At 43.8% G+C, this 15,399-nt stretch overlaps 1 protein-coding gene across 1 annotated transcript; it reads right to left on the bottom strand.

Moving 5' to 3' along the window:
- LOC109235890 lies at positions 2,257-5,108 on the bottom strand. Its single transcript, XM_019402137.1, has 2 exons — positions 4,682-5,108; positions 2,257-2,297 (listed from the first exon to the last, which is right to left on the bottom strand). The coding sequence occupies exons 1-2, from the start codon at positions 5,106-5,108 to the stop codon at positions 2,257-2,259; spliced, it is 468 nt and encodes a 155-aa protein (XP_019257682.1).

Here is a 15,399-nt window from a genome sequence, read left to right as displayed (position 1 = left end):
AACAATGAGAGACATAACACGTCATGACAATCCAATTAAAAGCAAGGAAAAAATCTAGATAACCTAAACCGGTCAAATACCATATATAGCCCGTGTACCCCCTAGTCACCTTGCGTACACGACTTTCACATGACACAAATAGCACAATCAACTCGAATCCTAAGGGGTAGTTTCCCCCACACAAAGTTAGGCAAGACTCTTACCTCAAAGAAGCTAAACCAATACTCTAAAATGACCTTCTCTTGTGAAACAACCTCCGTACGGCTCAAATCTATCCAAAATAATTTAATGTCATAAATAAAACCCACAGGAAACAATTACTGATAATAAAGCTTCGGTACTTAATTAAAACTAAAAAGTCAACCCAAAAATTCAACCCCGTGCCCGCACCTTGGAACCCGTCAAAATTTAATAAATCCTAACACCCATTATGATACGGGTCTAACCACACAAAATTTATCAAATTCCGACATCAAATCTTCCTTTAAATCCTCATTTTAAAATTTTGAATTATTTATAAAAACTCCCATTTTCTTTCATTCAATTCACTAATTTTATGATAAAAATAATTATGGAATCATGAAATGTAATCAATTCGGGATAAAGAACACTTACCCCAAGCAACATGTGAAGGACCTCTCCAAAATCTCCCAAAGCCGAGGTCTACAACTCAAAATATGATAGAAATGACAAACCCTTGAATTATAACCTTTCTGCCCAGCACTTCCGCTTTTGCGGTCAAAATGTCGCTTCTACGGCCAAAAATCCGCTTCCGCAGAATTTCCTTACCTGAGCCAAATGTCTCTTCTGTGACCACAAATGCACCTCTGCGCTTGCACTTCTGCGCTCAAATGATCTGCACATGCGAAGACTTGCAACCAGCTCATGTCTGCACCTGCGCGTACCAACTCGCACCTGCGAAGCCGCATCTGCGGGAATGACATCACAGATGCGCAAAACCCCAGCTCCCAGCCATCTCGCTTCAGCGCCTTCATCTCCGCACCTGCCACCATCGCACCTGCGCCTAGTGGTCTGCAGGTGCGACCACACCAGAACTCTGACCAAACCAGCCTCACCCAATATGATCTGAAACTCGTGCGAAACACACCTGCGGCCCCCCGGATCCCGTCCGAACATACCACCAAGTTCCATGACATAATGCGGACATGCTCGAGGCCTCAAATCACATCAAACAACGTCAAAACTATGTGTCGCACCTCAAATCGAACTTAATAACCTTTTGAACTTTCAACTTCTACAACTCGCATCGAATCATATGAAATCAATCCGGAATGATGTCAAATTTTGCATGCAAGTTCCAAATGACACAACAGAGCTATACCAACTCCCGGAATCGAAATTTGAATCCGATATCAACAAAGTAAACTCCTGGTCAAACCTCTCAACCTTCCAAACCTTCAACTTTCTTATTTTCACCAAAATGTGCCGAAACCTTCTAAAAATGTCCAAATACGAACCCGGACATACCGCCAAGTCAAAAATCACCATTCGAACCTAACAGAACCATAAAAACTCCTATCAGGGGTCAAACACACAAAAGTCAAACTTGGTTAACTCTTCTAACTTAATGCTTTAACAATGAAATTCATTCTTCTAAACTAATTCCGAATCACCCGAAAACCGAAATCGACGATACAAAAAAGTCGTAATACCTCATACGGTGCTTCTTATGCCCTCAAACCACCGGGCGAAGTGCAAATGCTCAAAATGACCGGTCGAGTCGTTACGCTTTTGTAACTTCTAATTATTAATATTGTCCTAAATTTACCAAGTGGCTTCCTTTTAGCTTGACACTAGGCTTAACCACAATGCATATGTCACGACCCAAATCGTAGTAGGTCATGACTGCACCTAACACCACCGTTAGACAAGCCCACGAGTGAAACTACTATTTATTTACCTATTTTTTTAACAATTTTAAAACTGAAGTTTTCCTTTTGAGAGAACAGTTTAAACTAGATTTCATGCAACCGTAACATCTCTTTGAAACATAGTACCATCAGAATAAGAACATCCATAGTGGTGAAAGAAATGATTATATTGCAGTACATAAATGATAAAGATCCCCCAAACCCCAGCATCACAAGTGCATGAGAAATCTAGGGAATATACAAAACTACTACAACTACTGTCTGAAAGTGATAGATAGAATAGTAAATATGGTAGAGCGAGACTCCGGTGCTGCGGATCGTAGCAAGGCAAGCAGCTCACCACCAAGTCTTCATGAATGACCGCCTACGCGCCCGCGTGACCACTGGTAGAACATGTCTCAGTACCTGCACATTAGTGCAGAAGTGTAGCATGAGTACAGAAAAGAACGCGTACCTAGTAAGTATCTAGTTTAACCTCGATGAAGTAGTAACGAGGGGTCGACTTGACACTTGCTAGAGGTCAAATAATAACAATATAAATGCGTAAAGTAGACATGGTAAGTGTACAACAAGTATCAATGAAGCAAATAAGAGAAACTACAGTAAATCAACTCAGGAGTCTAACACAATAATACCCAAACCAGAACCCGTTTCGATTATTAAGCACGAAACTGCCGAGGCAAATGGCCCGACCCCATAAGAATAGTAGTATTTAGTACTGCCGAGGCGAACAAACCGATCCCATAAGAATAGTGTTATCATCATACTGCCGAGGCGAACGACCTGATCCCATAAGATGTGGTGTTATCATACTGCAGAGGCAAACGACCCGACCCCATAAGAGTGGTGTTATCATACTGCCAAAGCGAACGACCCGATCCCATAAGAGTGGTGTTATCATACTGCCGAGGCGAATGGCCCTATCCTATTAGAGTAGAGAAATTTACCTCGCTCGCGGAAGTACTTGGGAGACGAGAAGACATGGATTTTTGTAGTTTAACAAGTATTCCCCAATTTTCTGAAATAAGAAACTAAGTCGATAATTCACATTTAAATCCCCAGTCGCAGCTCTAATCAAGACAATTAATACACATGATAGGCATAAACAGTTTAAAAGCATAAGGTGAATATAAGTCTACCCGAACATAACATGAAATATAGCTGCGTACAGGCTCTCGTCACCTCGTGCGCATGTAGCTAACCACACAAGTAGAACATAACAACAATACACCTAAGGGGATAAGTTCCCTCTTACAAGGTTAGGCAAGAGACTTACCTCGGTTCCAAATCCTCAATCTGGCTCTCTAACCTCACTAGCACTCTCCAAACGACGCCGAGAACTCCGAAACTAATCAAAAGTCTTCTAAACTAGTAAATATTTGCTCAAAAGTTCATAATTTAGCTATTAGAGTAATTACCTAACCCAAATTGGAAGATTCCTAAAATTCAACCCCGGGGCCACATGCCCGGATTCCGGAAATTTTAGAAGATAAATGCTACCCATGAACTCTCGAACTCAAATATATAATTTGCTCCCATTTCCACCACCAAGTTCGTGATCAAATTCCAAATTTACCAAAACCCTAGGTTCTCCACAAATCCCACAAGTTTTCACAAATTTTCCATGTTCAATCTACTCATAATCTGCGTATTTAACTTGAAAGTGGGTGGAATTTACTTACCTTGTATTGTAGATGAGAATCCCCCTCTAAAGTTCTCTCAAAATCTCCCAAGACCAAATGAAAATGTGAAGAAAAAGGCCTAAGTCCCGTAATAAAAGCCCTTGCACCAATTGCAGATGTCGGATTTGCGAAATTTGGTTCGCAAATGCAATAAAAGCATCGCAATTGCGAAGTCTGACCATTTCTACCAAGGTCTTAATTGCGACCAGAAACTTTGCAAATGCGAAGTTGGGCTGATCGCAAAAGCGAAGAAAAAGTTCGCAAATGCGAATCCTTCCTCGCCCAGGTTTCATCACAAAAGCGAGGTTCGCAAATGCGAACAAAACCTCGCATTTGCGATACCTGAGGCACCAGGAAAAAAACCTAGAAAAACCGAAGTTCCTCCACCCCTCCGAATGCGTCCGAAACTCACCGAGCCCCCGGGCTTCATACCAAACATCCACACAAGTCTAAATACACCATACGAACGCGCTCGCGCGATCGAAACACCAAAATAGCATCTAGAATCACGAATTGGACGCCAAAATGCATGAATTAAATAATGAAACTCAAGAACTTCTAGAAACACTTCCGCGCATCCGATTCCTATCAAATCAACTCGGAATGACGCCAAATTCTGCGTAGGAGTCATAAATGGCATAACGAACCTTTTCCAACTTCCGGAATCAAAATAGGACCCCGATATTAATAAAGTCAACTCCTGATCAAACTTGTCAACCTTCAAAACCTTCAACTTTCTAACATTCGCCAATTCAAGCTGAAATGACCTACGGACCTCCGAATCAACATTCGTACTCCCAAGTCCAAAATCATCATACGAACGTATTGGAACCTTCAAATCCCGGTTCCAAGGTCGTTTACTTAAAACATTGATTCAAGTCAAACTTGACCATTATAGGCCAATATTAAGGAACTAAGTGGTCTGATTTCAACCCGACCCTTTCCAAACCTAAAACAACCATCCCCGCAAGTCGTAAAGCAGTAAAAGCACATACGGGGAATCTTATTTAGGGGAACGGGGATCTAGAATGTAAAAAGACCGATCGGGTCATTACATTCTCCACCTCCTAAACAAACGTTCGTCCTCGAATGGCTTTAGAACCATACCTGGAGTGCTGAATAAGTGTGGATATCTACTCCCTATGTCCTCCTCGGCCTCCCAAGTTGCTTCCTCGACTGGTTGACCCCTCCATCGGACCTTTACCACAATAATCTTCTTGGACCTCAACTGGCAAACCTGCCGGTCAAGAATGGAAACTAGATCCTCCTCATAACCCAGACTCTCATCTAGCTGAATCGTGCTGTAATCTAGTACGTGCAACCTATCGGCATGGTACCTCCAGAGCATAGACACATGAAAGACCGGATGAATTCCTGGTAGGCTGGGAGGAAAACTAAGCTCATAAGCAACCTCCCCAACTTTCCTCAACACCTCAAGCGGGCCAATAAGCCTTGGGCTCAACTTGCCCTTCTTCCTGAACCTCATGATGCCCTTCATTGGTGAGACTTTTAGGAGAACCTTCTCGCCCACCATGAATGATAAATCACGCGCCTTCTGATCCGCGTAACTCTTCCGCTTGGAGTGTGATGTGCGAAGCAGCTCCTGAATCAACTTTACCTTCTCCAAGGCATCCTGTACTAAATCAGTACCATATAACTTAGCCTCGCTGGGCTCAAACCATCCAATGGGTGAACGACATTGCCGACCATATAAAGCGTCAAATGGAGCCATCTCGATGCTGGACTAATAACTGTTGTTGTAAGCAAACTTGGCCAAGGGCAAGAATCTATCCCACTGACCTCCAAATTCGATGACACATGCTCTGAGCATATCCTCTAGAATTTGAATATCCTCTCCGTTTGCCCGTCGATCTGCGGATGAAAATCTGTGCTGAGCTCTACTCGGGTACCCAACTCACTCTGTACTTCCCTCCAGAAATGCGAAGTAGTGGTGCTGCTGGATGCTTCTGATCAATAGAACAAGAAGAGGACCAAAAAGAAAGACCACCAAAAGTAACGACCACCAAGATAGGCATGCTGGAACGTGGGAATTCGAGGTCTCATGAACTACTACTAAAAACCAACTTTGTTTTTGTTTTGTTTGTGGACAAACGATATCTGGTTAGGCCTATGGCTGGATCCTTTTAGATCTACGGGCCAGCCGGCCACGGCCGTTTACATGAGCATAGGGAATCTATACTCGAGCGTTCCACTGGGCCCCTGACAGGATAGGTGAGGAATCACTCTGGATCTTCTCTTTTTGGGCTACAACTTCGCCGAGCCGACTAGCATCCCTTTCCACTGTGCATTTTTTGAACAAAGAAGACGACTATAGGATCGAATTCACTCTTCAAGAAACTGCTCGTCCCATACCTTCTGCCTGTCTCATATGTGTGGAATCTGGTCTTTTTCGGTTCCAGCCTCTCCCTCGAATACATAGGGTAGGTAGGGCTGGGTGAGAAATGGTTCCCTCTTGCCAATAAACTTTCCCCGGCCGTGAACTGAGGGCCTCTATCTAATATGATGGAAACATACACACCATGCATCCGAACAATCTCCTGAATGTAAATCTAGGCCAACCTATCTGAAGAGAATGTAGTCACCACCGAAATAAAATGTGCCGACTTATTCAGCCTATCGACAATGACCTAAACAGCATAATACTTCCTCAATGTCCGCGGTAACCCAACAACGAAGTCCATAGTGATGTTCTCCCATTTCTATTCTAGTATAACCATTTGCTGGAGTAGGCGACCTAGCCTCTAGTGCTCATACTTGACTTGCTGGCAGTTTAGACATCTCACCACATACTCAACTATGTCCTTCTTTATTCGCCGCCACCAATAATGCTGCCTCAGATCGCGATACATCTTCGTAGCCCCAAATGAATAGAATAACAAGAACTGCACGCCTCCTCTAGAATTCTCTCTCGTAAGCCATCAACAATAGGAACACATAGGCGACACTGGAGTTGCAAGACACTATCCTCACTGATAGTAACCTCCTCGGCACCACCCTGTAGTACCGTCTCTCTGAGAACCAACAAGTGCGGATCATCGTACTGACGAGCCTTGATTGCTCAAGTAAGGAACATTGAGCCACACCGCATGCAAGAACTTGATTGGGCTCTAAAATATCCAACCTCACAAGTCTGTTAGCTAAGGACTGAATGTCAAAAGCCAACGACCTCTCTTCTGCTGAAATAAATGCCAAACTACCCATACTCTCAACCTTTCTGCTCAAGGCATCTACAACCATATTCACCTTGCCCAAATGATAGAGAATGGTAATATCATAGTCCTTTAGTAACTCAAGCCACCTGCACTGCCTCAAATTGTGATCTCTCTACTTGAACAAATGCTGCAAGCTGCCATGATCGGTGTAAACTTCACAGGACACCCCATAAAGATAATGCCTGCAGATCTTGAGAGCATGAACTATCGCGGCCAACTCCAAATCATGCATAGGGTAATTCTTCTCGTGGGGTTTCAGCTGACGTGAAGCATATGCAATAACACGCCCCTCCTACATCAATACACAACCTAGGCCAATGCGTGAATCGTCGCAATGCACATTTATACATCCCTGAACCGGAAGGCAACACTAAAACCGGTGCTGTTGTCAAGGCCGACTTGAGCTTCTAAAAGCTCGCCTCGCAATAATCGGACCAGCTGAACGGAGCACCCTTTTGGGTCAATCTAGTCAAGGGAGCTACAATAGACGAGAAACCCTCCATGAACTGATGATATATCCTACTAACCCCAAGAAACTCCTGATCTCTGTCGTAGTGGTAGGACGAGGCCAACCCTGAACTGCCTCAATCTTCCTGGGATCCACCTTAATGACCTCACCTGATACAACATGCCCCAAGAAAGCCACAGAATCCAACCAGAACTCACACATATAGAACTTAGCATAAAGCTTCCGTTACCGCAAGGTCCGAAACACTAATCTCAAATGCTGCTCGTGCTCCTCCATACTACGGGAGTAGATCAATATGCCGTCAATGAAGACAATGCCAAATGAATCAAGATACGGTCTGAAAACTCGATTCATCAAATCCATGAATACTGCCGGGGCATTAGTCAAGTCGAAGGACATCACCAAAAACTTATATTGGCCATATCTAGTCCGGAAAGCCATCTTTGGAATATTTGAAGCATGAATCTTCCGCTGATGATACCCAGATCTCATGTCGATCTTAGAGAACACCCTGGCACCCTGCCACTGGTCAAATGAATCATCAATACGCGACAACGGGTACTTGTTCTTAATGGTGACTTTGTTCAACTGGCGGTAGTCAACGCTCATCCACATACTCCCCTCCTTCTTCTTCACAAACAACACTGGTGTGTACCAAGGCAACACACTAGGTGTAATGAACCCGTCATAAGCAACTCCTAAAATTGCTCCTTTAACTCTCTAAGCTCCCTGGAAGCCATACGATAAGGCGAGGTAAAAATAGGCGGGGTGCCTGGCACCAAATCAATGCCAAAGTCAATATCCCAAACAAATGCGAAGTAGGCCAAAAAACACTTTTCAAACATATGTCGATCCTTCAAGAAAGAAATAACCCGGCTGGAAGTACCGACAGACAAACCCCTCTACTTTAATCTAGGCAACTAGGCATCGCCAAGGTGACAGTCTTGGCATAAAAATCAAGAATGGCATGGTATGGGGACAACCAGTCCATGCCCAAGATAACCTCAAAATCAACCATATCGAGCAATAGAAGATCTGACTTGGGTCTCGTACCAATAGAAAGTCACCACACAGGACCGATAGACCTGATGCACAATAACAGAATCACCCACTAGCATGGACACATATACATGAACACCCAATGACTCATGGGACACATCCAGATAAGGAGCAAATATAGAGGAAACGTAGAAGTAAGTAGACCCTGGATCATATAATACCGAGGCATCCCTACGGTAGACATAAATAGTACCTGTGATCACTGCATCAGAGGCGATTGCCTCTGGCCTGGAGGGGTAGCATAGAATCTAGCCGGAGCGCCACCTGACTAGCCTCCACCTCTAGGAAAACCCTTGGCCACCTGCCCTCTGGCCGGGCAGGCAGGCAGTCTGGTAGCTGGTGCGATAAGCATGGACCAATAGTCCTGCTACTTGGCCTCGCCCCAAAGTTTGGGACAAAACCTCTTCACATGGCCAAGATCCCCGCACTTGAAACAACCCCTCTGAATGGTGGATTGCTGACCTGAAGTCTGACCTTGATGGCCGGAATACCCATTAGAGGAGCCCTAAATAGCTGGCGGGCGGTAAGTACTCTCGGGAATGACACTGAAATAGGGTCGTGCTGGGGCACTCCGAGAAGGCGCTGGTGCTGACTACACGGGCCTGCTGGGCTGACCCCTCATGAGCTGACCTCTGCCCCCAGGTAGGGCACCACTGAAGCCTCCAAACTGCTAGGGCTGCTTATCCCTCGGCACAAACTCTCCACTGAGGTTGCGGATACGCTCGATCCTCCGAGCTATATCCACGACCTAAAGAAAGGAAGTCCCCATCTCTACCTCACGGGGCATAGGAGCCTGAATATTAGGGTGCAGACCTACAATGAAACTCCACACCCTTTCTACATTTGTGGGGAGTATAATAGCTGCATGGCGAGACAAGTCAGTGAACCTCGCCTCATAGTCGGTGATAGATGTGTGACCCTGACAGAGTCGCTCAAACTGACCCCGAAGCTCCTCTCTCTTAGAAGGTGGTATGTACTTCTCCAAGAATAGATGCATAAATCCTAAGTCAAATGAGGTGAACCTGCTGGCTGATTAAGAAGGTAAGCCGGCCACCATCTGCGGGCCTTGCCCTCAAGCTGAAAGGTGGTGAAGTCCACCCCGTAGGACTCCAATATCCCCATATTCTGAAGTGAGGTCCAGTCCATCTGTCCAGCGGCTTTTGTTGATAAATGGTCGCGATTGGTACAACCTCTGGCATAACTGCTACAACAGGCTGAGCACCACCTGTAGATAGTGCACTTGGGTCTGATAAACGGCAGCGGCATACCCTGGAGCCTGAGCGGTAGGGGTCAGTGCTCCCCCTCCGCTTGAGATGTGGCAGGGACCATTGGAAATAAACTAGCATGCGTCATAGAGTCCATGAACCGCAGCATGTGGCCCATGACCTCCTGGAATCCCAGCGCAGTCATGAAATCTGCTAGGGCTGGCACAGCTGTAGGCGCCTCATCCTACTCCTCAACATCAGGATCCTCCACTAGATCCACTAGTGGTATAATAGGAGTAACCCTAGGGCACCCTCGTCCTCTGACTGGAGCTGGAGCTTTCCCTCGACCTATGCCTCGGCATCTAGCAATGGGGGGAGCAGCCCCTCTACCTCCTGGCACATCCTTCATGTGCGTTCTCACCATCTGTGAGAGATTAATAGAAATATACTTAGCATAATATCAACTTACGATAGGAAATGAAGAAAGAGAAGTTTCCTAACACCCTATATCCTCTTAAAGATAAGTACGGACGTCTCCGCATCGATCCACAAGACTCTACTAGGCCTTCTCATGACTCGTGAGACCTATGTGAACCTAAAGTTCTGATACCAAGATGTCACGACCCAAATCCGTAGTAGGTTCCGACTGCACCTAACGCCGCCGTTAGGCAAGCCCACGAGGGAACTAGATTTCATGCAATCGTAACATCTCTTTGAAACATAGTACCATCATAATAAGAACATCCATAGTGGTGAAAGAAATGATAATAAAGCAGTACATAAATGCTAAAGATCCCTAAAAATCCAATGTCACAAGTGCATGAGCAATCTAGGTAATATACAAAACTACTACAACTACTGTCTAAAAGTGATAGACTAAATAGTAAATAAGGTAGAGGGAGACTCCAGTGCTGCAGGTCATAGGAAGGCAAGCACCTCACCGCTAAGTCCCTGTAAATGATCACCTACGCGCCCACGTGATCACTGGTAGAACCTATCTCAATACCTGCACATCACTACAGAAGTGTAGCGTGAGTACGGAAAACAACGCGTACCCAGTAATTATCTAGTCTAATCTCGAAGAAGTAGTGACGAGGGGTCGATCTGACACTTAATAGAGGTCAAATAATGATAATATAAATGCGTAAAGTAGACATGGTGATTGTACAACAAGTATCAATGAAGCAAATAAGAGCAACTACAGTAAATCAACTCAGGAGTCTATATCAAATCACTAGCATAAGATAACCAGCCGTGAAGACGCTAACAGAGTTATACTGAATCCAGAACTTGTTTCGATTATTAAGCACGAAGCTGCCGAGGCGAACGATCCGATCCCATAAAAATAGTGGTACTCAGTACTGCCGAGGTGAACGGCCCGATCCCATAAGAATAGTGTTACCATCATACTTCCGAGGCGAACGGCCCGATCCCATAAGAGTGGTGTTATCATACTGCAAAGGCGAACGAACCGATCCCATAAGAGTGGTGTTATCATACTGAAGGGGCAAACAGCCCGATCCCATTAGAGTAGAGAAATTCACCTCGCTCGCGGAAGTACTTGCGAGACGAGAAGACATGGATTTATGTAGTTTAACAAGTATTCCTTAGTTTTCTGAAATAAGAAACTAAGTAGATAATTCCAATTAGAATTCCCAATCTCAGTTCTAATCAACACAATTAATACATATGATAGGCATAAACAATACAATTAAAAGCATAATGTGAATCTAAGTCTACCTGGACATAATATGAAATATAGCAACGTACAGTCTCTCGTCACCTCGTGCGCACGTAGCTCCCCAAACAAGTAGCACACAACGATAATATGCCTAAGGGGATAAGTTCTCTCTTACAAGGTTAGGCAAGAGACTTGCCTCGGTTCCAAGTCCTCAATCCGGCTCTCCAACCTCACTAGTACTCTCCAAACGAGGCCTAGAACTCCGAAACTAATCAAAAGTCGTATTAACTAGTAAATATATGCTCAAAAGTTTATAATTTAGCTATTAGAGTAATTATCCAACGTAAATTGGAAGGTTCCTAAAATTTACCTCTGGCCCCATGTGCCCGGATTCCGCAAATTTTTGAAGATAAATGTTACTCATGAACTCCCAAACTCAAATATATAATATGCTCCTATTTCCACCACCAAATTCGTGATCAAATCCCAAATTTACCAAAAACCCCAGTTTCTTCACAAATCCCACAAATTTTCACAAATTTTCCATGTTCAATCTACTCATAATTCGCGTATTTAACTTGAAAGTTGGTGGAGTTTACTTACCTTGTATTGTAGATAAGAATACCCCTCTAAAGTGCACTCAAAATTTCCCAAGACTGAATGAAAATGTGAGGAAAGAGACCTAAGTCCCGTAATAAAAGCCCTTGCACCACTCGCAGATATCGCATTTGCGACATCTGGTTCGCAAATGCGATAAAAGCAATGCAATAGCGAATCCCAACCATTTCTTCCAAGGTCGCAATGGCGACCAGAAACTTCACAAATGCGAAGTTGGGCTGATCGCAAAAGCGAAGAAAAAGTTCACAAATTCGAATTCTGCCTCGCCCAATCTTCATCGCCAATGTGAAGCCCACATTGCAAATGCGAGGTTCATAAATGCGAACAAAACCTCGTATTTTGATACCTGAGGCACCAGAAAAAGCCTAGAAAAATTAAAGTTACTCAACCCCTCTGAATGCGTCTGAAACACACCCGAGCCCCCGGGGCTCCACACCATACTTCCACACAAGTCTTAAAATACCATACGAACTCGCTCGCACGATTGAAACACCAATGTAATATCTAGAATCACGAATCGGATGCCAAAATGCATGAATTAAATCCTGAAACTCAAGAACTTCTAGAAATACTTTCACGCGTCTGAGTCTTATCAAATCAACTCGGAAAGACGCCTGATTTTGTGTTCAAGTCATAAATGGCATAACGGACATTTTTCAACTTCAAGAGTCGAAATCTGACACCGATATCCAATTCCCTGTCAAACTTCTCAATCTTCCAAACCCTTAACTTTCTAACTTTTGCCAGTTCAAGCCGAAACGACCTACGGATCTCTGAATCAACATCCGGATATGCTCCCAAGTTCAAAATCATCATACAAACCTATTGGAACCTTCAAATTACGGTTCCGAGGTTGTTTAGTTAAAAAGTTGACTCAAGTCAAACTTGAGCATTATATGCCAATATTAAGGAACTAAGTGTTCCGATTTCAGCCCGACCCCTTCCAAACCTAAACCAACCATCTCCGCAACTCGTAAAACAGTAAAAGAACATAAGAGGAGTCTTATCTAGTAAAACGGGGATCTATAAAGTAAAATAACCGGTCGGGTCGTTACAGCATACTACCTGTAACGATCCAATCAGTCATTTTGAGCCCTAGCACGTCGTTCAGTAGTTTGGGGCCATGAGCAGCTTCACATCAGGTATTAGGACTTGTATGCATGGTCGAAATTGAATTTCGGGAAGTTCAGAGTTGATTTGGAAGAAAATTCTCATTTCGAAAGCTTTAAGTTGGAAGAATTGACTAAGATTGGATTTTTGAGAAAACGACCTTAGATCGGGATTTGAAGGTTCTAGCAGGTTCATATGATGATTTTGGACTTGGGCATATGTCCGGATCGGGTTTTGGATGACCCGGGTGCATTTCAACGCCTATTGTGGAAGTTAGCATTTTTGGAAGAATTTTATAAATCTGGGTTGAAGCACATTTTAGTGTTATCGATGTCCGTTTAGGATTTCCATGTCTGGGAATAGCTCTGTATGGTGATTTTGGTATTGGGAGCGCGATCGGAAGTGGATTCGGCGGTCCGTAGGTCACTTTGGAGTCTTTTGGCTAAAGTTAAAGATTTGAAGGTTTTTGAGAAGTTTGACCGAAGTGGACTTTTCAGATATCGGGGTTGGATCCCAATTTCGGAAGTTGGAGTAGGTCCGTAATGTCGAATATGACTTGTGTGCAAAATCTGAGGTCAATCGAACGAGATTTGATAAGTTTCGGCATCGTCTAAAGAAGTTTGAAATTCTAAAGTTCATTAAGCTTGAAGTGGAGGACGATTCATGGTTTTAGCATTGTTTGTTGTGATTTGAGGCCTTGATCAGGTCCGCGTTATGTTGTGGGAGTGGTTGGTGTGATTGTACGGGGTCCCGGGGGCCTCGAGGGGGATTTCGGGTGGTTAACGAATTGAATTAGAGTTGGGAGGAAGGGCTGAAGCCTGCTGTCATCTGGTGTAACCGCACCTGCGAGGTCTTGGGTAGGTGCGGGGCAGCAGAAGCGGCCAAAGGAGCGCAGATGCGGTTGAGAAGGGAGAAGGCTGGGACCGCAGATGCGATCATATTGCCTTAAAAGCGGGACCGCACCTGCGGAAGGACAAACACAGAAGTGGAGTGAGAGGCCCGGTGAAGGACTGCAGATGCGGTAGTGGGTCCGCACCTGCGGAACCGCAGAAGTGGTCAAGCGACTACATGTGCGGAAAGGCTGGAGGCAGTGAGGTTCTTTAAAAATCGGGGTTTGGTTCATTTTCACTCCATTTTTTTCCATGGGAGCCAATTTTTGGAGAAACTTTGAGGTGCCATTTTCACCACCAAGCATGAGGTAAGTGATTTCTAGTAGTTGGGAGTTAAATGCATGGTTTGTACGAGGATTTAAACATGACAAATTAGTAGAAATTGTGGGTTTTGGGTAGAAGCCCTGGAAATTGATATTTTGGATTCTACCACGAATTTGGGCATGAAATTGAGAGTAAATTATATATTTGAGTTCGTGAGGTTATGGGTAAACTTTATCTTCGAAAATTTTTGGAATCCGGGCACGTTGGCCCAAGGGCGAATTTGTAACTTTTCGATCGGGGTTAAAAATTATTATAAATTGGATTATTATGAGTAAGTGAATATATATTAATAGGTTTGCATAATTATTGTCTAGTTTTGGAGTGTTGTGCATCGATTTGAGTATTCCGAAGGGCGTGGAATGCCGATTATGGAACTTCGGAGCGAGGTGAGTCTCCTTTCTAAACTTGTGAGAGGGAATTGTCCCCATAGGTGAATTAATTGGCTATGTGCTTCTATTTGTGGGGGCTACGTACGCATGAGGTGACGAGAGTCTGTGAGTAGCTACTATTATGCTTAAGTCCGGGTAGTCTAGGACCCGAGAGCATGCTATACTTGAAATATTTGTAACCTTATTGACAATTTAAATTGCTAAAATCATATAGAATTGGTAAATTAATTTCTAAAAAATTAAACATCATTTTTCTTGACTTTTAAAAGAGAAATTGCCTTTTCTTGGATACTTACTCCTTGATGAATTCTTGATTGACTCTTTGAATGTGTTTATCTATTGTGGAACGGTCCGAACGCCTTGGTAGATTACATAGATGCATCTATGGTTCGCGCTATTCGACCCTGTGGCAGTGTACAGTTTAAATATATATTGGATCGGGCCATACGACCTCGGTATGATTTGTGCATGCTTGAATTGCAAATTTATAAATGATGATATTTCCTCCCTGGCCTAAGGTAAATGAATAAATGATGAAAATATATTTGGAAATTCCCTATTAATAAAACAGTTGTCTACTTGCTTCATGATAATGAGTTATAGCTGTTTATATAAGAAAATCCTCGATTTACTATATTATTAGTATATTATTATTGGACCACTAGTAAGTGTCAAAGTCGATCTCTCGTCTCTACTTCTTCAAGATTAGACGAGATTCTTATTGGGTACACGTTGTTTTCGTTCTCATGCTACACTTGCTGTGCATTTTTGTTGCACAGGCACATGTACGTCTAGTGGACTTGTTGGGCCCAGCGGCATGGTTGACACGTAGACGTAGGTGAGCTGT

Source organism: Nicotiana attenuata, chromosome 12 (assembly GCF_001879085.1).
Source record: "Nicotiana attenuata strain UT chromosome 12, NIATTr2, whole genome shotgun sequence".
NCBI lineage: Eukaryota > Viridiplantae > Streptophyta > Magnoliopsida > Solanales > Solanaceae > Nicotiana > Nicotiana attenuata.
This window is presented reverse-complemented; position numbering and strand designations above follow the sequence as displayed.

Bases quoted from the DNA above. Each gene is read 5' to 3' on its own strand.
- LOC109235890 (XM_019402137.1), bottom strand. From the start codon at position 5,108: ATGGTGGGCGAGAAGGTTCTCCTAAAAGTCTCACCAATGAAGGGCATC. The intron at 2,298-4,681 runs GTATGGTTCTAA...ACTAATGTGCAG, and splicing joins ACACTTATTCAGCACTCCAG to GTACTGAGACATGTTCTACC.